Raw genomic sequence first — 25,889 nt, 5'->3', positions numbered from 1 at the left:
AAACTACCTATTTTTGCATTCACTGAAAAATAAGATTGGAGACAATTTTTTTTACAGAAGAAAAAGGTCTTTATTCTTCTTTAGTCATCACACGGGAGACATGTGGGGAGAGGGAGAGGCAGAACAGCACAGCAAATGCTGTTGTCAGGCACAGTAAATGCTGCCACCAAAACTGGCAGGAAGAGTGGTCAATTTATTCTCCCAAATGTCTAACTTCATATCCATATGGAAAAAAATTATCTTTAAATAAAGAAACAACAGTACCAGTAAAAGAGCCCTGAGTTTCACCCTGGCTTTCAAAATTGTTAAGTCTGTACTTTTACCACTGGATAAATTTCTTATGCCCAGCAAACACTGTACAAAACAAGTGGGTGAAAGCAGGCAGTGAGACACTGTATAGCTTGTAGCACTTGGTCTTAAATCAGCCTGCCACATGAGTGTTTTTTTCTGCTTCTGTTCACAATTCCATTAGTTACACTGAAGACTCCCAACAACTGTTGTTAGTTAACCACAGTTGCTTACTATTTTTGAAGGCTGTTGCTTTCTTGGTTTGGAAACAAAGTCGAATGATATCAAATGTTAAGAAATTTCCAAAACTGCACCCTATATGAGATTTGAATGCTGTTTAATATTAAATTGTACAGAATGAATGCAGTGTATTGGATAAATGGGTATAGTTTTGAGGAGCAATTTCAGCCATTTCCTCCAAATAATTTTTTTCTCACTATTTTTTCTTACAATAACAGAAAGTAAACCTCTGACCAAACAGGAAAACAAGCTACAATACATATGACAAAAGTTGGGTTTGTGTGGGAGCTTGTTAAAAAGTTACTAAGAAGCAGAGATTATCACCCTGATGAACCTATTGAAAGTGCAATGGAGAACAGTGGCTTTGACTTAAAAAATGCATACAAAATTAATTTCTTTGGGTTAAATACTATTTTGGGGATTATTTACTGACTTTTAATGTTAAATAAAAAATGTAGGTATATATAACAAAAAGACACTGCAAAGTTTTTAATAAATAATGAGCTTCAATGTATATATAAACTCAATTTTCGAGTCTTCCTTTCTGTCACAACCTAGAATTATTCTTACTGCCTAGAAATGAGTATCATAGAATCATAGAATCCTAGGGGTTGGAAGGGACCTCGAAAGATCACCTAGTCCAACCCCCCCTGCCAGAGCAGGGCCACCTAGAGCACTTCGCATAGGAACGTGTCCAGGCAGGTTTTGAATGTCTCCAGTGAAGGAGACTCCACGACCCCCCTGGGCAGCCTGTTCCAGGGCTCTGTCACCCTTACAGTAAAAAAATTTTTCCGGATATTCAACTTGAACCTCCTATGCTCCAATTTACACCCATTACCCCTTGTCCTATCACTGGTCATCACTGAGAAAAGCCTAACTCCATCTCCCTGACACTCACCCCTTACATATTTGAAAACATTGATGAGGTCACCCCTCAGTCTCCTTTTCTCCAAACTAAAGAAACCCAGCTCCCTCAGCCTTTCCTCATAAGGGAGATGTTCCACTCCCTTAATCATCTGAGTAGCTCTGCGCTGGACTCTTTCAAGCACTTCCCTGTCCTTCTTGAACTGAGGGGCCCAGAACTGGACACAAATACTCCAGGTGCGGCCTCACCAATGCAGAATAGAGGGGGAGGAGAACCTCTCTTGACCTACTAACCACACCCTTTCTAATGCACCCCAGGATGCCATTGGCCTTCATGGCCACAAGGGCACATTGCTGGCTCATGGTCATCCTCTTGTCTACCAGGACCCCCAGGTCTCTTTCACCTACACTGCTCCCCAGCAGGTCAGCCCCCAACCTATACTGGGACATCATGTTGTTCTTCCCCAAATGCAAAACTCTACACTTCCCCTTGTTGAATCTCATCATGTTTCTCTCTGCCCAACTCTCCAGCCTGTCTAAGTCTCTCTGAATGGCAGCACAGCCTTCTGGTGTGTCAACCACTCCTCCCAGCTTAGTGTCATCAGCAAACTTGCTGAGGGTACATTCTATACCCTCATCCAAGTCGTTGATGAAGATATTGAACAACACCGGTCCCAGTACTGACCCCTGAGGGACTCCACTAGTCACACACCTCCAACCAGATTCTGCCCCATTGACTACAACTCTCTGACTCCTTCCTTTCAACCAGTTCCTGATCCACCTCACTACCTGATCACCAAACCCGTACTTGATCAACTTATCTACAAGGATGCTGTGAGAGACGGTGTCAAATGCTTTACTGAAATCAAGATAAACCACATCTACCGCTCTTCCATCATCTATCCACCTAGTAATTTCCTCATAGAAGGCTATGAGGTTAGTCAAACATGATTTACCCTTGATAAAACCATGCTGACTGCTCTTGATAACCCCATGTCCTTGATATGCCTGGAGATAGTGACAAGAACAAGTTGTTCCATCACCTTTCCAGGGATGGAGGTGAGGCTGACCGGTCTATAGTTACCCGGGTCTTCCTTCTTGCCCTTCTTGTAGACTGGAGTGACATTTGCTATCCTCCAGTCCTCAGGCACCTCTCCTGTTACCCATGACTTACTGAAGATGATGGAGAGTGGCCTAGCAATGACCTCCGCCAGCTCCCTCAGCACCCTTGGGTGCATTCCATCTGGACCCATCGACTTATGGATGTCCAGATTACTCAGCTGATCCCTAACCCAATCCTCATCTACCATGTCAAACTCCTCATCTATCTTGACTACTTCTGGGGCTAAATGAATCTGGGGCTCATGCAGAAACCCTGCAGGAGTAAAGACAGAGGCAAAGAAGGCATTCAGCACCTCTGCCTTCTTTATATCCTCTGTCACCAGGGCTCCCAGCTCATTCCTTAGAGGGCCAATATTGCCTCTAGTGTTAGTTTTGCTAGCTATGTATTTGAAAAAGCCCTTTCTATTATCCTTAACCTGACTTGCAAGGTTAAGTTCCAAGGAGGCCTTAGCTTTCCTAATTGCCTCCCTACATCCTCTGACAACAGTCCTATATTCCTCCCAAGTGACCAGCCCCCCCTTCCATGATCTGTAGATTTTCCTTTTCCACTTAAGTTTTCCCAGCAGTTCCTTTTTTAACCATGCTGGTCTCCTAGCTCCCTTACTAGATTTCCTAACCATAGGGATGCTCTGATCCTGTGCTTGCAAATAGTGGTCCTTGAATATTGACCAGCTATCTTGAGCCCCTTTATCTCTTAACGCCCTGTCCCATGGGATTTCTTTTAACAGTTGATTGAGGAGGCCAAAGTTTGCCCTGTGGAAGTCCAGGGTTCTGGTCCTACTGGGTATTCTGTTCCTTCCACACAGGATCCTGAACTCTACCATCTCATGATCACTGCAGCCAAGGTTGCCATTGACCACCACTGCTTCAACAAGGCCCTCCTTGTTGGTTAGTACAAGATCCAGCAGCGCTCCTCTTCTAGTCGGCTTGCCCACCATTTGCATTAAGAAGTTATCATCAATGCACTGGAGGAACCTCCTAGACTGTGAAAGGCTGGCTGTGTGAGTCAACCAGCAGATATTGGGGTAGTTAAAATCCCCCATGAGGACTAGGGACTGAAGTTGTGAGGCTGCTTTCAGCTGCCTGGAGAAGGCCTCATCAACCTCCTCGCCTTGATCAGGAGGTCTGTAGTAGACCCCCACAACTGTATCACCCACACCAGCCTTCCCCTTAATTCTTACCCACAAACTTTCAACTTGCCCCTCATCAGCCCCTGCACAAAACTCAACACATTCTAGTTGCTCTCTCACATAAAGAGCAACTCCACCACCTCGTTTCCCCTCCCTATCTTTCCGAAAAAGCACATAACCATCCATGGCCACACTCCAGTCATGTGACCTATCCCACCATGTCTCTGTTATCGCTACCAGATCATAACCCTTAGCCCGTACACTGACCTCTAACTCTTCTTGCTTATTCCCCATGCTGCGTTCATTAGCATACAGACATTTCAGGAAACAAACAGAGCACACTGGTGGGACTAAATCCTCCCTAGACCACCTGCCTTCGGGCCCCGGTTCGTTCCTCTTGTGTTTGTCCCTGACAGACCCAGTTTTCTCCCCTTCCCCCTTCACATCTAGTTTAAAGCTCTCTCAATGAGCCCTGCTAAGTCCTGCCCCAAAAGCCCCTTCCCCCTCTGCGACAGGTGCATCCCACCTGCCATCACCAGGCCAGGTGTCTCATATAGCATTCCGTGATCAAAAAAACCAAAACCCTGTCTTTGGCACCAGTCTCTTAGCCACTCATTGACCTGTAAACTCTTCCTATATACCTCCCCACCCATTCTTACAGGAGGGATGGAGGCAAACACTACTTGCGCTCCAGACCCCCTAACTAGCTGTCCCAGGGCCCTGAAGTCACTCTTCATTGCCCTTACATTTCTTGTGATAATTTCATCACTGCCAACCTGAAAAATCAGCAGTGGATAGTAATCAGAGGAACCCACAAGATTAGGGAGTTTCCTTTTAACATCTCTAATCCGAGCCCCAGGGAGGCAACAGACCTCCCTGTGGGATGGGTCCGGTCGACAGATGGGCCCTTCTGTCCCCCTCAGAAGGGAGTCACCCACCACAACTACTCTCCTTTCCTTCTTGATTGAAGAAGTCCTAAGGACATGGGGTGACTGACGAGTCCTAGGTGGTTCACTAGGTAAGTCTACCTCTGTAACTACGTTTTCTTGTCCCTGAATTTCCAAGGCCTCATACCTATTCTTCAAGGGCAATTGGGAGGGTGGAGGGGGTTGGGAGGATTTTTTCGTGCCCTTCTGAGGCCGGACCTCCTTCCATTCATTTATATCTCTTAAGCCCTCTCCTTCTATCTGGTGACAGGAGGGGGGGGGATCCATCACTTCCTCAACCTCTCCCATTTGCCCCTGCCTCAGGGTGTGATTCCACCAGTCTATTTCCCTCTCACATTCTCTAATGGTTCTCAGTCTCTCCACCTCCTCTGTCAGTTTAACCACCTGCCTGAGGAGATCATTTACTTGCTCACACCGCACACATGCGCTGTCACTGGTTCCCTTTGATACCAGTGCCAGGCACAGGCATTCACTGCAGCCAGAGACCTGCACTGCTGCATGCCTGCTTGGGAGCTCCGTCTGAGTCCCCACATTCTTTTTCACTAAGGTTTTTGGCCGCGTTGTGACCATGATGTATGTAGCTAGTAATTGCTCCCTGCCTGCCCTCGCGCCTGCCTCACGCCTGCCCTCTGAAAGCTAGCTGCTGCTTCACATCTCTTGATGTGAAGAAGATAAGACACAAAAAAGAACCCTAGAAGTTCAAAAAGTATCAGAAGTTCTACGAAAAAAACCCTAAGCCACTGCTGATAGCAGCAGCTTTGTTCTAGTGCAACAACAAATTGAATTGTAGTTCTACCACACAGCCAGTCACCATCAGGAGATTATCAGTTTCCCAGTCTTTTGCCATGCCCAGGTGATAGCTACCTTGGAGAACATTTGTCTGTAGCACCAAGTTTCTGCTGGAGAACTGAGATGAGCGAATGTAAACTTGTGTCCATCTGGAACTGCTGGTGGAGGAACGGTGTCTCTTCTGACCATTGCCCCTGTACTCAGCACCAGTGAGGCGACAGCTTGAGTACTGTGTCCAGTTCTGGGCCCCTCAGTTTAGGAAGGAGATCAAGGTGCTGGAGCAGGTCCAAAGGAGAGCAACTAGGTTGGTGAAAGGACTCGAGCACAGACCCTATGAGGAGAGGCTGAGGGAGCTGGGGCTGTTCGGCCTGGAGAAGAGGAGGCTCAGAGGAGACCTCATCGCTCTCTACAACTACCTGAAAGGAGGGTGTAGCCAGGTGCGGGTTGGTCTCTTTTCCCAGGCAACTCTCAGCAAGACAAGAGGGCATGGTCTTAAGTTGTGCTGGGGGAGGTTTAGGTTGGACATTAGAAATAATTTCTTTACCAAGAGGGTGATCAGACATTGGAATGGGCTCCCCAGGGAAGTAGTGGATTCTCCATCCCTGGAGATATTTAAAGAGACTGGATGTGGCACTCAGTGCCATGGTCTGGTAACTGCAGCGGTAGTGGATCAAGGGTTGGACTCGATGATCTCTGAGGTCCCTTCCAACCCAGCCAATTCTATGATTCTATGACTCTATGGAAATGTACTGATCCAAAACTGCAAAGAAAGATGATTAGTTTTTGTTCTATCCATATTCATGCAAACCAATGACTTTGTTAATTTCTAAATTCTAACTATAAAAACAGCCCTTCTTATATTTTGTGTTAGTAGAGCACTGTTCAATACAGAGGAAGACAAAAGGTTTTGTCCATCACTTGGCCTATCAGTCCTCATCTAGTGACACTAGAAAAGCAGGTTGACCTTTCTGAGAAAAGAAAAATAAGCACAGGAAATATTTCATCAGGTCTTCATGAACTTCTTCATCGATTATTTCAGTGCTGGTGGAGAACCTCCAAGGGAAAAGACATCCTTCACTTGGTCCACAAGGCCTCTATTTACTTGTGATTTAAGATCTGAAGCAAAACAAAAAAAAGGACACAAGTAAATTATTATGTCTTCCCTTCTAAAAATTGCACTAGTTATACAAGAATACTGCAGGCTTTAAATACTAACAAAGTGTGAAGATGAAGTAAGACACTGTCACATGATCCAAACCACTCCAATTATAGCACCTATACAACACGTAGCATCTGATAGTCACTAGCCATTTTACCCAAACTATCTGTTCATGGTTAGACATATTCCTATGCAGTTGGGGTAGAAGGTTTATCACTTACTGCCAGCCATCTGCTAAGTAGCCAGCAACCTGTGAGGCTGTTCTGCCTCTGTGACTTTGGATCATGTAACTAGGCTCTTGAGACAACACACTCCTAAAAAGTTTTGGGTCTGTATTCTTAGTATCAGCTGTGCACCACGCATGCACGTGATACTGCTGCAATTTCCCTCACACATTACCCAGTTGCTTTTGCAGTCTTCTCCTTCTGAGGACTGCAAATAGAGCTCTTGCTTGACAAGCAAGGAGACTGTAGGAAAAGTCACAGTGCAGGGAGTTAGAATGCAGCAAGTTCAAGACCACATGCACAGCCACTGCATGCAACATGCATCAACTTCTAACCAGGCTGATTTCTGATAAAGCACACACAAGGCCCACTTACATGGGAGTTTCTGTCTTGGTGCACATAGTTTAAGGCAAGAATATAAGGCAAACCCACTGGCTGTTCAATGGCACTGTCATTCAGTCTTTGCTCCTATTTTGATAGCACTACCTCTCCCTTCCCTAGCCTCTAGTTCAGCATCACTCCAACCCAGGACAAGATGCCAGGAGGTAGTCTAGGTAAGCAGCATATGGCAACACATTAGCATTCATCTCTGTAGTCAATGAGAAAATTAAAGATGTCCCTACCCTGGTTCTCACAAGACCTCCTGAATAGGTCTGAAGTGTTTTTATGATTTGTATCCTTAAAATCCAAGGAGATTTATTGCTTTACCTACGGCTGACTTAAGCCAGATGGCTGACAAGGCTGAAGAACCTGATCAAGAACCCAGTTGGGGGAAGGTGTTACTGCTATACGCTTGTACTTATATGCAGTAAGAGGACCTGAATATGAAATTAGTGTTCTTTCAATTTATAGCTATGGTGACAGGCATCATGTTTCACACTTCCCACAGAACATGTAAAATGTTCTGTCCCCACACAGCTCACAAACAGCATCAAAGAAAGCGCAGCTACATCTGATGTCTTGAAGTGACTTAACAACATAACTATTTTAGATGCTAAACCTTCAAGCATGACACAGAAGCACAGCTGAAAAAAGTACGTAGCCCATCACACAGACCAGGAGTAATACACTGACTTACTCCATTTGGTCTTCAGTATTACTCCTCAGCAACCAACAGGATCTGACTCGGGTGTTACAAGATACAACAGCTTCCTCTCTAGCAACACAACCCTGTTTTAAGTCTGTTTCCTTGTTTCATGACAGTTCCATTGGCAGTTTTGTCTGCACGACAGAGCAGGGTTTCTTATACTCCCTCCCTAGCTCCCTCCTACTTTTCCACTCATCCATGTTTTCTCAGATTCAGAGATAATAAGTTTTTTTTCACTCTTTTCAACATTTCTTTAACAAATATCTGAATGTGATTTCTGAGCTGGTAATTGAACAGAAGAATCAAACCTGGCAGAACAGAAAAAAATGCAGAGGGAAGGTGCCAGTAGCTTCCACACTCCTGTGCGTTTTGTGAATCTTTAAATAAATTATCTGCATCAGTAGTCTTCAAAGTGGGGTGGGCATGAAGCAATCCATTGCGGTGCAGGAAGAAAACATTTCTGTATCATTAATAAAATTTAAAAATTTAAATATTGTCTACTTTATCCTTATACTTGTTCAATTCTGCTTTTATGCACGTTTTTAATGCACATGAGTGCAGTAGCACATGTATATAATTTATAAATAAATATACATAAATTGGGTGCATATGTTCAAAACATTTTACTCAAGGGATGCCCAAACAAAGCGGTTCAGAGACCATTGATCTACAACACAAAAAGCAGAAATCAATGCAAGTATGAAACACCCATAGTTACATCACTAAACTAGGGGGTATATGACAGATAAAACAATTTTTTTCCTTTTCTTTTGAGGAAAGGAAAATTATTTTCAGTCACACTGAAAACTTCATTTCCTACCAAACAAACATACCACTTATACACACTGGCTTATAGTACACATTTTCTCAAAAAGCTGTTTAAATTTTACTTTAAACATTTAAGTGAGATAAAAAATTTCAAAACAAGGAGTTCCTAGTGACTCAATTAATATATCTGTAAACAAAAGCTTTCCATAGCATAATGCATTATCCCACATTGGAAGGGACCCACAGGGATCATCACATCCAACTGCCTGCTCTTCTCAGAACTACCTAAAGCTAAACCTTATGAATAAAAGGATCATTCAGACTCTCCTTAAACTCTGTCAGGATTGATGCCGTGACCACTTCCCTGCGGTTCCAGTGACTGACCACCCTTTCAGAGAAGAACCTTTTCCTAGTGTCTAATTTGAACTTCCTCCTGAAGCAGCTTCAGTCCATCTCCTCATGTTCTATCACTAACCACCAAAGAGAGATCAGCATCTCCCCCTTGAGGAAGTTGCTGAATACAACGCGGTCACCCCTTTCGTTTAAAAAAATAGCATAACTTTTTTTCCCCATCCATTCCTTTCTTCCTTCACACAGTTTATTTGCTATAGCCCACCTATTTGCACATCCCTTTAGAATAAGATTTGACCTTTAAGTCCAGCAGAAGACTGCCCAGATTTTCCTGCTGGATCAATACCCTGCTACATGAGGTAGTTAAACTGGCTCACAGAGGGGTGTGAACATTGGAGCTCACCCAAAGAACATGACCTCGACTTTTAGTGAGAGTTAAGTGGCCAGATAGGCTCTGGGCATAGTACAAATTACAGTTGATGTGGAACAGGTTTCACTTAGAGCTTTCTAGAGTCAGAGTAAAGCATGCTTAAACTATGGTAAATTAGAGCAAGTCTCCCAAACCCATGGAAGTTGAGTGCCCCCATTAGATGGATTCTAAATTCAGCAATAATTCTCAGTATCATCTTAATCTGGGGAAGCTCTGCAGACACTCCATTAATGAGAAAGGCTGGATAGTTCTTTATTATAAGGGTCGTAAAACATTGGAAGACGTTGCCCAGAGAGCAACGGAGGTGGTGGAGGCCCCATCCCTGGAGACATTCAAGATCAGCTTGAACAAGGCTCTGAGCAGTTTGATCTAGTTGAATATGTCCCTGCTCACTGCAGGGGTCTGGACTAGATGACCTTCAAAGGTCCCTTCCAAGCCAAACCATTCTATAATTCTATGATTCTAAAAGGAGGCCTGTTATGCCCCCATAATAAATGTAACATACAGAACTGATGACTCAGTAAAGGTTCTAACTAATTTATGGAATATGAAAAAATTGTTGAACTGATTTTCAACAATATCTGGAAGATGTAGTGGAGATCAATTCTTCTCCCACAGGGTAACAATCAGTCTTCTCATTCCATATGTTAGGCCCCAGACCCACAGGTCCGGTTATTTAAAAGAGCTTTCCCATCCTGTTCATGTAGGTTTTTAAAACAGCAAACCACAAGAAACACAGAGATTAAGTAAACTTTGCATTTTTATGACCAAAGAAAGCACAGCTGCATACCTAAGCAAGAAAAAAAAACAGTGTTACACAAAGTCAACTTTAATCAGAAATAACAAGGTGGGACTTTAATTCAGAAATCTACCAACACAAAAACATACTTCCTTACTGGTACCTCAGCCCCTGTCAGCCTATCAGTTAGGGCATGGAATAAAGCGAAAGTGCAAGCATGAGCAAGAGTTGTGTTATTAATGAATGTCAGGAGCATTTAATCCTGCAGTTTTAAACTGGCTAAATCAGCCAGTCTGCCACCACAAACATCCAATTCCCCAGAACACACGATTGTGCCCCACCCTGCCCCAGAGTAATTCTCACTGTTTTCCACCTGAGCAAAAGGGGTCAGAGTCACACACAGCCTGTGTGCTACTCCCAGCCTCTGTGCCAGCTGGCACACTCTACCATGTGTGGGACTTTATCCCTCACCTACCTTCTTTACTGCACCTGGGAGAGTTGCTCTAGTCCTCCTCATTTCCACCTTCTGCACCCTGGGTCACTTCTGCAAGGACAACAGGAAAGACTCAGACAACTCTGCAGCTCACAACATTCACCCTCTCCAGCCCAGCTGGATCCAAATTAACCTGACTGAGAGCTGGGCCAGTTGTTTGGCATCAATAATAGCCCTAGCCAGTGTCCCCACCCCACAATGTCACATACACCACCTCCTCACTCTTCTCCATACCTGACTCTGACTGGTCCTCGTGATCCCTCCCAGACTTTGGAAGGGACAAGCACAGAAGAAGCATTAGGCAAAAGCCACCACAAAATATCCCTGCTCTAAAGAACAGTCACTGCTCTTCTTCATTTGCACAATGGCCATCTGAATGCTTGCTGTTCTCCTAAAGCATATCTGAAGAGAAACCAGAGGACAGCTACAGAACTCAGCTTCCAAGTAGTGCCTATGGCATAAGAGTGAGTTACTAGTTACAACTCAACATGTTGCCCACATCATCAGATAACACCAGAAAGCTAACATCAGCTCTTGCTCCTCCTTTAGGTGTTTCATGCCAACACTGCAAGACTGGAGGCCCCCTTGAAGTCCTCTCCCAAGAGGCAGCATTAACTAGAAGAGCAGAAACCAGCATTTGAAGTAGGGACTGCCACTTGGCCAGTATGGTCATCTAACTCTGACTGGAAATATTTTAAAAAAAGAAAATAAAAAAATTAAACCCTAGACACACCAAAAGCCAAAGTTTTAAATCCAAAACCCACCACACCTACACAGAGGACAGCAGCCATGCCACAATCATCCCAACACCTCCATTGAGAAAGACTGCACAGAAGTCACTCTGAGCTTTCAGGAAATTGAACAAGCACTTACCTTCCTGATTTACATCACTGTAAACTGCATGCTTGTCTTTCGGATGACTATTCTCCTTGTTCAATTCCTTGTCTACAAATAGATCAGAGCAGTCCTCAGTCCCTTCAGGAGCACATTCCATTTGCTTCTTTCCCACACCACCTCAGGTCATTGCTCTGTGCTGTACTGAACCTCAGCAGCACACCTCCTCTACAGCTGTTAATTACCACTGTCCCTGCCAGCCAAAGCCCTGTTTGGAACTGCTTTGTACACGACATTTTTAGAGAACATCATTGCCTTGGCTACTCCTGTTTCTCACCTGTACAGAAGTGATTTCATGATACCCAGGTGCTGCAAGGTACCTTTGCTTTGCTGCTACCTGACAAAGGTGCACTGACTCCTCTTCCTGGTAAAAATGTGTTTTGTTGTTTTGTTCCTCTAGAATTCAATATCACTATCTTTATCTGTGAACCTGATTCTCTTCTGTCTGAACTGTGCATTTCCCTCCTTTCTTCCACAAGATAAGCGTAAAATAAAAAGTCCTTCTCCTATATGTATATTTATATATGTGGAACTAGTTCACCTAGTCGTAAGAAAGTCCCTCAAGTACACCAAACCTTTGCCACCACCTACACAACCCCTGTTTCCTTCAGATGAGGAAAAATGTTCTACAGCCATTAAAATTTAAGTAGGAAAAATAAGCAGCAACCCAAGGGCTTCTGGGTTTCCTTTTTCTTGTTGTCATCATTAGTGATTTTTCCCTTAATCAGAAAAAATTTCTGGCTTGTCCAACCCCCCTTATTGTTAGTCACTTGTGGAAACTGGTGGAAGAGTTAATGAGCAAATGAATCATCAGTGCAATAGCCTGGGGAAAAAAATTGCTGTCTTGAACTATAATGTTTGTATTTCACTATCTCTCTTAAGTAAACAGAGCTTCTAGAAAAACATACAGGTCCCAGAATTTTCTTTAGAATATATATTGGCTGTACTAAGAAAGCAAAACTGGGGCTTTGTTAGCTGCCTGATGAAAGCACTTTCCTAAAGCATAAAGAAAGTGAAAGACACTACATCAAGAAATGATGCTTCTATAAGGAAAGAAGCCTCCTGTAACTCTCAAATTAGCAATCTGCAATCTTGTAATCATTACATCTAAACTGCTGTGTTGAGGTTCAGATCTATTTGCCATCAGTAGAAACAGAGGTTTGAAGCCCCAGCATTTTGTAATCTAGGCATGAAAGTCCTGCCTTAAGTCAGGGTTTCTTTCCATCTGAAAGTAGAGATCACCTACCCATGGTGAAAGGCTATAAATTATCCTTGTACTCTTTTGCATGCAAAAGGCTGATTTGCTTACTTATTATAGATAGGGATTCCCTCATACATGCTTAGTTCTTTCCACAGGTAGGGAAGTGATTAGCAAACACAGCATGCAGCATAATTCTCATCACATCAAGAAGGAAGATGAAGCCTGGAGAAGTTATTTGTTCAGCATTCTTTAACACACAAGGATCCAGGTCTTTTTGACTTCTCACCTAGTGACTGACCCATCAACATTTACTGTTCCTAATGCCTTTCCGGGTGCCCTGGTTTGGGCCAGGATAAAGGGGATTTTCTGTCTTGTACTTTTGATTTCAGCTAAGTCTCTTGTAAGTAGCTGAACAAGGGTAAAGTAAGCTTGTAAGCGCTGAAAATTCACAGCAAAGTTTCTCAGTCAATGTGTTGCTTCTAGGACTGATAACACTCGATGTTTATAATTACAGCCAGACTGGTGTGGCAGAACCAAGGACACTGCTCAGCTCTGAGGAACATTTTGCCCACTGGAAGGAGAGAAGGAGTGAAAAGGTCCCACCTGAAACCCTCCTTTGGGGAGGAACGGACAAGATAGATGCCAAAATTGACCAGAGTAATCCATCCCATACACATCATATTCAGCATAAATTTGAGGGGTCAAGAGGGTCACACCCCTTTTTCACTTTTTTCACTTTCAAATACATCAGCAGTCTAATTAGATTTCAATGATTTCTGAACCATGGGACAGAACCACATCTTTTGGGAGGAAACCAAGCAACCAAATCCAACAAAAAACCTCCCAAGCCCTTCACAAGGACCAAATTAAAAAAAGTGAAAAGAAAAAAAAAACAACAAAGCAGGATTAAAATGGACAGCAGAAGCACAAGTGGAGGTCTAAATAGGAACATAGGAATGCAGAATCTGTAAGTGCCTGCAGAATGGCATTACATAAAGAAATCATGGGTGAGCAGCAGACTAATGGAAAGAGAGGGAGAAGCTCCTCCATTGTCTCCTTCCCTCATATTGACTGCTACAAGGAGAAAATGTGTGTGCAAAATGGAGTCAAAAGGTGAAGCAAAAGGTGCTGCTAACAGACTTTTTCCTGAAAGAACTGAAAGGGGGTTGAGGAAGTAAAAGAGACAATTGCAACTTGACCCATAGAATGCGAGAATGTACCAGTCACATACAAAAAGCCAGGACTGGAGATCTACACACCAGTCTAGCAACATGCACATCTTCACCAGTTCTTGGATGGATTTTCAAGATATGAGCAAGGTAAACTAACAGCAAATGCCAAATGGTTGCATCCAGAGAGTAGAGGTGAATGGCTCAATGTCTGGATAGATTTTCAGTGACAACTGGTGTCCCTATTAGGAGCAGTATGGTAATAGCTTCATCAGTGACACAGATAGTGGGTTCGAGGGCACCCTCAGCAACTCTGCAGATGATGCCAAGCTGAATGGATGTGGCTGACACACTTGAAGAATGGGATGCCAGTTAGAGGCTCTGGAGAAGCTCAAGAAATGGACCCATGTGAACTTCATGAGGTTCAACAAGGTCAAGTGCAAGGTCTTTGCACATGGGTCAGGGCAACCCCCTGTGTTAATACCGGCTGGTGAATTAAGGGCTTGAGAGCAGCCCTGTGAGGAGGACTTGGGGTACCGATGGATGAAAAGCTGGACATGAGCCAGCAATGTGAGCTTCCATCCCAGAAGGGAAATCACACCCAGGGCTGCATCAACAGAAGCGTGGTCAGAAGGTCAAGGGAGGTGATTTTGCCCCTCTACTGTGATCTCATAAGACCCCACTTGGAGTACCATGTCCAGCTATGGAGTTCTGAGCACAGGAAGCACATGGACCAGTTGAAATGTGTCCAAAGGAGGGCCACAAAGATGATCAGAGGGCTGGAGCACCTCTCCTATGAAAACAGACTGAGAGAGTTGGAGTTGTGCAGCCTGGAGAAGACAAGGTTCCAGGGAGACCTTACAGCAGCTTTTCAATACTTAAAGAGAGCTTAAAAGAAGAATGGGGACAAACTTTTAGTAGGGCCTTTAGTGATCAGCCAAGGGGTAATGGTTTTAAACTAACAGACTAGATATGGGGAAAAAGATTTTTTACAATAAAGGTGGTGAGACACTGGAACAGGTTGCCCAGAGAGGTGGCAGATGCCCCATTCCTAGAAACATTCAAGGTCAGGCTGGAAGGGGCTATAAGCAACCTGATCTAGTTGAAGATGTCCCTGCTCACTGCAGGGGTCTGGACTAGATGATCTTTAAAAGTCCCTTTCAACCCAACTCATTTTATGATTCAAACTCCTGCCACTGTGATGTGATGATTCAATAATCATCATTACATCTATTGCTACATGCACAGCATCAATCCCCACCCACTGGAACCACCAGCTTTCCAAAGCAAATTTAATGAACGGAGAAAAAGGCTAGCTACCCAATTTCCAAGATCAGCTAGAAAGAAATTTCCCTGGGGAACACAGGGAATGAGCAACGTATTACATTCATTCCCAGCTCTAAGCACTTCATATGAACACTGAGTTTAGAAAAATCAGAGTCCTAGAATGTTAGGGGATGGAAGGTACCCCAGGCCACACAGGAATGCATTCAGCTGGATTTTGAAAGGCTCCAGAAAAGAAGACTCCTCAACCTCTCTGTTGTGAGCCTGTTCCAATGCTCTGGTCACCTTCAGAGTAAAGAAGTTTCTTCTTTACTCTTCTCATGTTGAGGTGGAACAACATGTTCTTAAACCCACTATTCCTTGTCCTATTACTGGGCAGCACCAAAAAGAGACTGGCCCCTTCCTTTTGACACCCACCGCTCAGGTTTTTATGGAATACATTTACCTTAAGCTGCAACAGGTAATGTTTTAATATTGATCAGCTCACTTAGGCCCTCCTACATTCTAGAGCCCATGGGACAGTTCTGAGTAGATCTTTAAAGAGGACAAAATTAGACCTCTTAAAATCCAGGGTAGAGATTTTACTTATTACCTTGCTTCTTTCTCTAACAATACTAAACTCCAACATGTCATGGTCACTACAGCCAAGACTTCCCCCAGTCTTAACCAAATTTTCTTTGTTTGCTAATACAAGGTCCAGCATTGCACCTCTCCTCATTGGTTCTTCAACCACCTGCAGCAGAAAATTGTCATCAATGAACTGCAGGAACCTCTTGGACTGGTTATGACTGGCTGTATGACCTCTCCAACTCATATCAGGTTCATTGAAGTCACCCATGGGCACCAGGGCGTGTGACCTTAAGGCTACTTCCAGCTGCCTGTAGAAGGCCTCACGGACAACATCTTGGTTTGGTGGTCTGCAGTAGACACCCACAACAATTTCTCCAGTGGTTGCATGTCCCTTAACTCTTACACATAAACTTTCAATATTGTCATCATCTCCCCCTGGGTTAAGCTCAATGCATTCTAGTCGCTTACAAAAAGAGCAGCTCCACCACCACACCTTGGCAGTCTACCCTTCCTAAAAAGTACAAAAGTACATAGTCATCCATAACCACATTCCAATCATTTGAGCTATTCCACTATATCTCTTTATTTGCAATAAGTAAAGCAATCTGAGCAATAAGATCGTAGCCCTGTGACCACACCCAGATTTCTAGTTCATCCTGTTTATTCCCCACACTTCTTGCATTGGTATATAGACACTTCAGAAACTTAGGGAAGGAGCATCTGTTATCACTGTGGTTGGTCTACTTGCTCATTAGGTGCAATGGTATGTGCATTGCCATGTTGGACAGTACTTCCTGCTAAATTCAGCCAAATTTCTGAAAGAAGTTTCATCTTACCAGGCAGGTAAGATTAAATGAGATGGAAGAAATATTAACCTTATGTCAGCCCATAAATCAGTCCTAACTGATTAAGCTAAGTTCTCCGACAGCTTTAGCAACATTGTGCACTTCTCCCAGCCCTCATCCTGATGCCACACCACCTCCCCCGCTCCATTTTCAATTGTCATAAGCATAATTCACTTCTAAAGAGAGCTGCTGACCATGAAAATTTCAGGCCATTCACTGTCAGTAATTCTGCCAGCCCCATGAACAGATCCACTAAGTGCAGGTCCCTATGACTATCCTCAACTGAAACTTGGAGGCTACAGGTGCACTGAAAATCAACTCAAAAGCTTACACATTACAAAAAGGAAAAATTCAGACCAGACTCGTTGCTCTACCAACAGCAGACATTTTAAAACTTCTATACACTAATAAGGGTTTCTTACCTCTGTCTGAGGTAAGGTGTTCTGTGTTGTTCTCGACAGAATGAAGCAGATGATGTTCTCCTATAAAAAAATTTATTTATTTTAGAAAGTATGTATTAATGACCTAGAAGAAATAAGTACTCTCTGCAAAACAGCTAAGGCCTGAATGGAAACTTACTCCTTTACCTCTCCAAGGAAAGGCTATATTGCTGCAGAGAAATAATCTACAAGCCTTGACCAAATTAAAGCACTAGTCTGATTTCTATACATTTTTGACACTCTAGCTTTCTTACCTGAGCCATGCATTGGACTGTCCATCAGAGCAGGTCTTCCTTTTCCACATTTAACTGCAGCAAAACAAATATAATATATGGAAAAACTATTAAGAAAAACTTCTGTACCTTTGTAACCTAGCTGATAGCCACTATTGATTCCCCAAACTCCTACTCCAACAGAAATGAAAAAAAATGGAAAAAAAAAAAAAAAGAAGAAAGAGTGAAATATCATTTGGGGGCAAAAATACTTAGTAAAAGATCAACAAAATGGGCCTCCTACAACAAGTGAGGACACATCTAACCAAATCTAAAGCAGAATTTAGCAGTTCATGATTCAGTCTTATATTTAATCAGCAAATACTATCTTCTGTCTGATTATTCCCATGCAGTACTTATCTGACTGAGGTGTAACAACTTTATTTTCTAGCATGTTCAAACCTTTGTTGTTTCAAAGGAAGTAAGTGAATGGTTTCCAGTCCAAGTGATGGCCACTCATATGTGACATTGTGATGATACTAAACATAGTGTTGCTCAGCATCACCAACAGACAAAGGCACAGAAAGCACCCTCAGAAAATTTGCAGATGGCATAAAACTGGGGAGGAGTAGGGGATATGCTAGAGGGCTGGGCTACCACTCAGAGAGACTTCAACCTGAAGTACTGTGCTGGAAGACATGAGGTTCAAAAGTAAACAAAGTATTGCACCTCCTGAAATCAACCCATGGAGCAGTATAGGCTGAGCTCTGCTGGGCTAGAAAACAGCTCTGTAGAAAAGGATCTGGAAGCACAGGTGGATTACGAATTGAATCCTTGTAGCAGAAGCCTACAAGATACTGGGCTGTGTTTGCAGAAGCATAGTCAGCACATACATGACAAAAATAATTCTTCCCCTCTATTTTGCTTTTGTGACACCACACGTGGAGTATTGTGTCCAGTTTTGGACTCCTAATTATTGAAAAGACACTGACATTCTTATGCTAGCCCAGCATATACCCAGCAAGATGTTTAAGGGACAGGAACTGCCTGAGGACACACTGAGAAAATTGTATTTGTTCAGCCTGAAGAAAAAGAAGTCTAAGGTGATGGCTAACTGCAGTCTAGAACTAACTTACATAGAAAATAAAGGAAACGCCTCTCAGAAGTCCAAACAGATGAATAAGAGACAATAGCTGCATGCTGCAAAAGGGAAAGCTTTAACAGAAATAAGGAAAACATCCTTTCCCACAAGGACAATTCAATGCTGGAATACATGTGGAAAGAGGCTGGGAAACTTCCATCCTTGGAAATATTCTAATTTTACTGGAAAAGGCCGTGAGCAACCTAATTTAGCACTGAAGTTGGTCCTGCTTTGATTAGGAAATTGGATGATACCTTCCCACCTACCTCATTTTATGATTCCATGCCAACATAGACTACATGGATAATCAGGAAAGCATAAGATCTATATGCAATAAATATCTATGTATTCTCTGATCAGAGCCTCCCTTCAGAATGTTATCAATTACTCCTACCTACGTAGGAGATGCATCCTATATTCTTCACTCTGCAGCTACTCCCAAGTGGTGACCCCACCTGGACCAACAGGTATTTTCCATGCAGAGCACCCTTAGGATGAGGCAATATATTTTTATTTAGGACTTTCTCAAATAAAAGTGAAGAGATGGTGTGCATCTATTTTTCAAGCCAGAATACAATCTGAATACAATACATATTAACCTAAAAAGGTGGCAGCAAGATTGATAGCCTACAACTACCATTTCCAAATAAAATGCTAGATTTACAAAAACAATACTCAAATTTATCGTAGGGTTGGGTCAAGAAACAAAACTAGAACTCCAAGAGGATGGCAATACAGGCTGACAGGAGGCACAGAAGTCCCTGTGTATTTGTTGAGCACACCAAGTTGTCAGATAAGACTCAGGATAAGGTATTCAGCAGCCCCTGAGAAGAGACTGTCCCCACAAGAAATTTGATGCTCTTTAAAAGGCAGTGAAAGCACACTCATGTAGGAATGGGAGAGGCCATAGACACAGGGTAAATAGAAACACAGTAAATGAAACATCCAGTCTGAAGGAGATACAAGCAAACACAGTGTTTCCCATTGTCTGGGTGCCAGAAAGTTCAGTACATTATTTCCTTCAAATCTATGCCTTTGCATAAGTTGCACTTGTTTCTACTGTTGCATTTACAATACATCCCACAGTCAGAAACTTTCCTACATTCCACAGAACCTTAGACCAGTATATTCTTGAAACATGTTGAGCTCAATCAGGAAACTGAGCTATACAAACCTTTTGTGAGTACTACTGCTGCTATGAACACAACAAGAGCTATGACAAAAGCTGCAATTAGACCATATCTGCCTCTTTCCTCAGGGCTGTCTCCTTCAAAAATTAAAAAAAAAAAAAAAAAAAAAAAAAAGTGACCAGTTAGTTAAAAAGCAACAGTGTGACACATGACTGCAATAGAAATACAACACTATGTATATTTTATAGTTCTTTGTTTTTTAAAAAAGTAACCTTAAAAAAATTAATGCACCAGAGTCAATTATTAGCAAAACCCTAAGCCAGATCCACAGAAGTTATATGGTAGCCTTTACTTCAGTGAAGGCATATCACAGCTTTAAAGGTGATGGCTATTCCATTTTCTGGCCTATGAAAGACTGAGCTAGATCTTAGCCAAATGAAGTTACAAGCAAATATCTTGTATTGGGTTTTCACAGCAAGGTTTTGGTAGTAGGGAGGCTGCAGGGGTGGCTCTTGTGAGATGAAAGAAGCTCATGCAGCTTCTGATGCTTTCTAGTCTTTAAATTCAACATCCTGCAAAGTAAGTAGACATCTTACAAAGTTCATGCTGCTTCCCAACCTCGCCTCTCAGACTTGCATGTACAATCTAACCCTTTGATTACCTGTTTCTTCTGGAAAACACTGAGTTAAAGAGATTGTAGAGCTCCTTTCCGTTTGAGAGACTTTAATGGAACACGTAGCTCTCTCTGAAGCAGCAACATTCTTCCTGGAGAAAGCGAGCTCCTGAGTCTGAGCAGCGATTAGACGGCTACCAAGATACCAAGCATAATGCAGAGGTTTCGGGTGACCTGCTGCACATCTTAACACAATGTCATCACCACAGATGTTGCAACTTATTTTAGGTTCTGGAGGGGGAGCTAAAAGGAAAGAAAACATTCTGCGTTACTTTGGTTAAAAACTGCCTTGAGTTTTAGCACAGGCCAAGGGCTGGAGCAACAAAAGCCAGAGAGTGCATAGGTAAAAGTGTACGTGTCAGGTGTGCCTCTATTTCCACGTGTGTGAAAAATGAATTTCTGAAAAGTGACCCTCTTTGTGGCTCTTTGGTTTGAGGGTCCTCATGGTTCATTTTCAACAGGACTAATGTACCCACTGGTCAACTATATTTCCCAAAGACTAATAGTGAATCTGCATAGATTTGTACTAGATGATGCCACAGATACTCAAGCAATTATGGTATGCTTGCAGGGGCATCTTTAGGAGACATATAACGCCTGGGATAACCAAAGTCCTTGAGCAAGATGACCAAGTTATCTACCTGAAAGTACAATGTGCCATCTACACAAATTCTAGAAGTCATTCTCAAGGTAATTTGAGATGGTCACACAGATGACACCTTTGAAAATTTGTTTAAAGTGACTAAGAAATTTCACAGTAGAGCAAAATAACAGCCCTGTTCTTTTCTGTTTGTTTCCCTGAAAAACAAACAAAAACCAACCAACCAAAACAAAACAACAAAAAAATTTCCCTTTTTAACCTTCTTAAGGTGAATATAGTGGTGCAAACTCTTCATGCAGTTCTTCTGCTACGTACCAAACACATCAAGGATGAATTCTTTCTTAGAATGTAGATATTCTAACACATATGTGCCAGCATCACTTTTCTCCAAGTTAAATATTGTCAAGGACCCAGTGTCCGTGTGAAGCAAGCTTCTGTTACGGAGAGAACTATAATATATTGTTTCAGTTTCCAAGTCCCACTCAGCCACTCTATTCTTGTTTTTCTTCCAAGTAATTTCCACCATTTCTTTTTCTATTTCTACTGGAAAAGTAAAGTTTTCTCCCACGATGCCAAAGATGTCCTCAGAGTCAATGTGTACTACTACAGAGGAAAAAGAGGGAAAAATTACTATAACAATTCTTTTATAAACTATTGCTTGACTAATCCTGTATACACTATCAGACACATTCAAATCTAGGTTAGAAGCACACCAAAATGTGGCAAAGTAAGGCAGCTGTCAGTTAAGAATTATCCAAACCCAGCCTTGTCTGCACAATCGGGTGACAAGTGCCACAAAAAGGATCCAGTTTCCACATTCTGGTCCCATGTAGAATTACTGACCTGATCTTCTTCCCTATCCTAAGCTCTTCTGTCCTCAGTACTTCCTCTCTGCTCACTTGAGTTAGGCCTCCTGTTAAGATATATCTTATCATTTTGTTGCAGAAAGCCCAGGCTGAAGCTCCAGCTAAGAAAATAAATATCAATTTTTCCAGCATGAATATTCATGGAGTTAGTAAAGAAGCACACCCACTACACAAAAATGCTACTCGGTTCAAAGCATCTGTCCAATATCATGAGGCTGGTAGGGCTTAGAAATGTCACTCAAGCAAGTATACTTCACAGCCAAAGTATGGGAAATAGCATTCAAGCCTCTGAGATCTAGCAGAGCTGCAAGCAAGAAATGAGAGCTGTCTGGAAACCTTAACTGCTATCAGTTTTGAATCAATCATATTCTGCTAAAGAGGCCCAGACATTCAATACAAATAAGCAAACATCAATAGAAAAGAAGAGACATAAGAGGATTTTCCCTAGTATTTATTTAAAATAGCTAAAGGTGCAAAAAGAAAAAAAAAATTAAAAAATCTACTTGCCTAACAGATGAGACAAAAGTCTGCTGTAGGGAAGGGATACTGCAATCCATTAGCATCTCTGTGTCCACGCTTATGTTTTCATTGACCACCTCCTACTTCTGAATAGCTCTGAATGGCTTTACAGAAAGATAATCACAAGTCTGCTGCCATGGCAGACACATATGTGCACATAGACATAAACATGTCTTGGAAGGATACCATGGGATAAAGCCCTGGAAGGGAGAGGGGCCCAAGAAAACTGGTCAGTACTCAAAGATCACCTCCTCCAAGCCCAGAAGCAATGTGTTCCAACAAAGAGGAAGGCAGGCAAAAATGTCAGAAGGCCTGCACTGATGAACAAGGAGCCCATAGCCATACCTTGATGTAAAAATAAAGTCTATAGGGGTGGAAGCACAAGGTGAAGGTGCACAATTCCATGGGACCTGACAAGATCCATCTCTGCCTCCTGAGGGAACTGGTGAATGAAGCTGAAAAGTCACTTTCTATAATATGTGAAAAGGTGTGGTAGTCTGAAGAAGTTCCCACTGACTGGAAAAGGGAAAATATAACCCCCATTTTCAAAAAGGGGAAAAAAGGAAGATCCAGGAGACTATTGGCCAGTCTCACTTCTGAAAATGTGCACTTGCAGCCCAGAAAGTCAGCTGTATCCTGCATCAAAAGAAGAGTCACCATCAGGTCAAGGGAGGTGATTATCCTGCTCTACTCCACTCTCATGAGAGCCTACCCTCAGTATTGTGTCCAAGGTCTGGGGCCCCCAGTATAAGAAGGACACGGAGCTCTTAAAGCAAGTACAGAGGAGGGCTATGAGGATGATCAGAGGGATGAAGCACTTCTCCAGTTAAGCCAGGCTGAGAAAGCTGGGGTTGTTCAGCCTGGAGAAGAAAAGGCTTAAGGGAGACCTTACAGCAGCCTTCCAGTACATGAAGGGGCCTACAGGAAAGCTGGGGACAGACTTCTGACAAGGGCATGGAGTGTTAGGACAAGGGGTAATGGCTTTATACTGGAATAGGGTAAATATAGATTCGATATTAGGAAGAAATTCTCTAGTGTGAGGGTGATGAGACACTGGCACAGGCTGCCCAGGGAAGCTGTGGCTGTCCCCCCCGGGAAGTGTTCAAGGCCAGGCTGGATGGGGCTTTAAGCAACCTGGTCTAAAGGGACATGTCCCTGCCCATGGCAGGGGGGGTGGAACTAGATGGTCTTTGAAGGTCTCTTCCAACTGAAACCATTCTAATATTTTATGTCAATGCTGTTTGCAAGATACACTTGTATTAAGGACTGTATTCAACCCCAGAGGAGCTGAAGGAAGGGCACGATTAAGATACAAATCAGGTCTCATATTAAGGTGAGATTCCAAATATGCTCTATGGAAAACTTTAAACTGGGCTGAACATGGTAAAATAAGTATTTCACAAGCCTGCTCCTCAAGCTGACTGCTCCCAAATGATAGCTACTATTCTGGGTTTGGTTTGGCTTTGATTTTAATTCCTAAACAGCATCTAGTAAAGATTCCACCAATTCCTGTATCATTCTGTGATTCCTTTGCTTCCCATGTCAATTTCATATAAAAACTCACTACTACTTATAAAGCAATTTGGATAATACAGCTTTATCACAGCAAAACAATAAGTGACTTCACCGTTTATGAGTAAAGAAAGCAAACTACAGCCCATCCTGCTCCACATTCCATCTCCTTTTCCTTTTGGAAGGAGGTCAGCCAGACCAGTCATTGAAAAGATTATATTTCTTATCAGCCAAGAACACTGTTCACCAGTGCAGGACTGAGCATCCTGCTCCTCTGCCTAATGTCACACCATAGAAACAAAGACTTTCTTGGACAGGAACTGGAAAAGTAAACTAGATAGTAAGAGCTCAGGTACAACTTCCACACCTTTTCAGCAAAATCCAACTGCTATCTTCTATCCTGTTCAAACAGATTGAAACACCTAACTTTCTCCTGCTGCTCCTGTATGACCACATCTCTTTCCACCCATCTCAATGAACAAAAAGAAACCAGGAGCTCCAACGTTAGTGTCTGGAGATCACAAGAAGGCAGGATGATGACTAAGACGAAACACTGTTTTGATCTGATGAAGCTTGGAGTCTTTTACTTCCCCAAGGCAATTTCTAGGCATGTGTTTTCCTCAAGAAGTCATCTCTCACTGCCTAGGGACCTATAGTATTCCTATCATGGAGAAAAACTCCCTGCTCTACCCACAGTGAAATTCTACCTCTCTGTAACCTCAGCTCACAGTGGTCATGGCTCCACATCAGCAGGCATCAACCAAGCAACTGTAAACATCGGAGAGTTCTATTCCCTCCCTGTAAGGAGGAGGGAACCCTGTAAGGACTATCAGAATATTCACCTTCCCATTTCCCTATAAGCCCCAAACACAAGCTGCTTCTCGCACTCCCATAAGAAAGCACTTAGTCTCGTGAAACAAAACCATGGACAAAAGCTACACTAGGAAAGAGTGTAGCAGATGGCAGTAAACTGTAGCAGGATCTCAGGCTGCTGGAGGAAAAAAAAAAAATCAGATTTGTGCAGGAACGACTACAAATCTTACATGTAACGTCCAAACCCGAGCTTTTCACTTGCAGATTGCAGCAAGCTCGTAGAGGTGGTTGTTGCTACTCATGGACAACACAGAGCTGCTTGCATCTACAGAGCTCTACACATTCAGCAAACGCAGGACATAAGGGTGGCACCCACCAACAAGCCTGGGTCCCTTCCCACTACAGAATCCATACTTTTGCTTCTATCCCTCAGCACAGTACTAACAACAGGCAGCATGCCCATGTGACGGTCACCCAGTCATTTTAAAGCTACTCTGCTGACCAAAAGTGTGGGGATGACATACCTACCCTTCTTTCTCTCTCTCTCTCTCTTTTTTGTCTGCCTGTGCCCACAATGAAATAGTCAAGCATCGAGCGTGCCCGAAAGTCACCTCACTCAAAAAAAAACAAAAAAAAAAACCCTAAACAAACAAAAAACCCTAAACCAACAAAAGAAACCTAAACAAGCAAACAAAAAAAACTAAAGCAAAAAAAAACTAAAGCAAAAAAGCTAAAGCAAAAAAACTAAAGCAAAAAAACTAAAGCAAAAAAAGCAAAAAAGACTAAAGCAAAAAAACTAAACCAAAAAAACCTAACCCAAAAAAAACTAAACAAAAAAAGTAAACCAAAAAAACCTAAAAAAAACCTAAAGAAAACTAAACAAAAAACCCTAAACAACAAAAAAACCTAAACAAAAAAAACCTAAACTGAAAAAAAAACCTAAACCAAAAAAAAAACCTAAAAAAAAAAACAACCCTAAACAACAACAACAAAAAAAAACCTAAACAAAAAAAAAAAAACAAAAAACCCTAAACAGAACCACCATCAGCAAGCAAACAAACCAACAAATCCGAAAAACCTAGAGAGGAATCGTAATACCCAGACATTAATTTCTGTGGGATGTAATGGAAGGAAGTGAGCAGTGGAAGAACATGACTGTCCCTTTGGCCAGCAGCCCAGGCTGGGCTCAGAGAGCAGTGACCATACCCACACCCTGGAAAGGCCTTCTTAAAATAGCCACCAGAAAAGCATGAGGAGGGAGATGCATCTTCATTCAAACACCCTCTGTTTACCCACTTCACTGAGGGTGCTTTGTGTCTCCTCACCCTGGGTTCACAGCCCTAAAACCTTCCTAGGACAGAGGTAAAGCCTTCCAAAATGCTGTCAGA

At 42.7% G+C, this 25,889-nt stretch overlaps 1 protein-coding gene across 1 annotated transcript in view; it reads right to left on the bottom strand.

Annotated features, from left to right (window-relative positions):
* Positions 1-10,497: 10,497 nt before the first annotated feature.
* Positions 10,498-25,889, bottom strand: part of CD58 (CD58 molecule) — a 17,777-nt gene continuing 2,385 nt past the window's right edge. Inside the window, 8 exon segments of the mRNA XM_030450526.1 lie at positions 10,498-10,511; positions 10,614-10,682; positions 11,505-11,576; positions 17,017-17,076; positions 17,289-17,342; positions 19,562-19,654; positions 20,179-20,433; positions 21,107-21,391. Of these exon segments, the coding sequence (XP_030306386.1) occupies positions 10,498-10,511; positions 10,614-10,682; positions 11,505-11,576; positions 17,017-17,076; positions 17,289-17,342; positions 19,562-19,654; positions 20,179-20,433; positions 21,107-21,391 (902 nt within the window).

This window comes from Calypte anna, chromosome 1 (assembly GCF_003957555.1).
Source record: "Calypte anna isolate BGI_N300 chromosome 1, bCalAnn1_v1.p, whole genome shotgun sequence".
NCBI classification, from domain to species: Eukaryota; Metazoa; Chordata; class Aves; order Apodiformes; family Trochilidae; genus Calypte; species Calypte anna.
Note: the sequence above shows the minus strand (reverse complement) of the source record. Positions and strands in the feature narration are given on the sequence as shown.